Below are 484 nucleotides of genomic sequence, written 5' to 3' on the forward strand. Positions count from 1 at the left end.
TTGGTTATCGTCTCTTTATTGAAAAATATGTCTCTTGTCTGTTTCACTGGCTCGTTTAGAACAAGCATCTCACGTTATCGTAATCGTTTCCGTACATGCAATCTAACGGTGATTTCCTCTCCGCGAAAATCAAGTAAGCGACCGTCTTGATCCACAATGCGAATCGTCAAGTCCGTAATGCTCCGTACGATGATCGGAAGGTAAATGATCTGTTTCGGTGTTTCTGAGATCTTATATCCTGGCGGTACGTTTGGCGAAAACTCATGTATCGTGTGCACGCTCATCTCATTGCTGTACGCACCCGTAGTCACGTTGCACTCGATGCGAATGATGTTTACGTTCATGATATTTATCGGTGTGTCTGATTCATGCCACTGTTGCGGCTCCAGGATACGATTCGTTGAAAATCCCAACAACGATCCAATGTTGTTAGGTTTGGTGAAATTTATTCGATAAAAGCACTTTATCTCACTTTTCAGCGTGT

The 484-nt window shown here is 43.0% G+C and overlaps 1 protein-coding gene across 1 annotated transcript in view; it reads right to left on the reverse strand.

The window, feature by feature from the left end:
• Positions 1 to 484, reverse strand: part of LOC105451697 (dynein heavy chain 2, axonemal) — a 55,148-nt gene that overhangs the window by 21,802 nt on the left and 32,862 nt on the right. Inside the window, exon 30 of the mRNA XM_011692306.1 lies at positions 96 to 471. Within this exon, the coding sequence (XP_011690608.1) occupies positions 96 to 471 (376 nt within the window). The remainder of the gene's footprint in view (positions 1 to 95; positions 472 to 484) is intronic.

Source organism: Wasmannia auropunctata, unplaced genomic scaffold (assembly GCF_000956235.1).
Source record: "Wasmannia auropunctata unplaced genomic scaffold, wasmannia.A_1.0 LD336047.1, whole genome shotgun sequence".
Classification (NCBI taxonomy): Eukaryota; Metazoa; Arthropoda; class Insecta; order Hymenoptera; family Formicidae; genus Wasmannia; species Wasmannia auropunctata.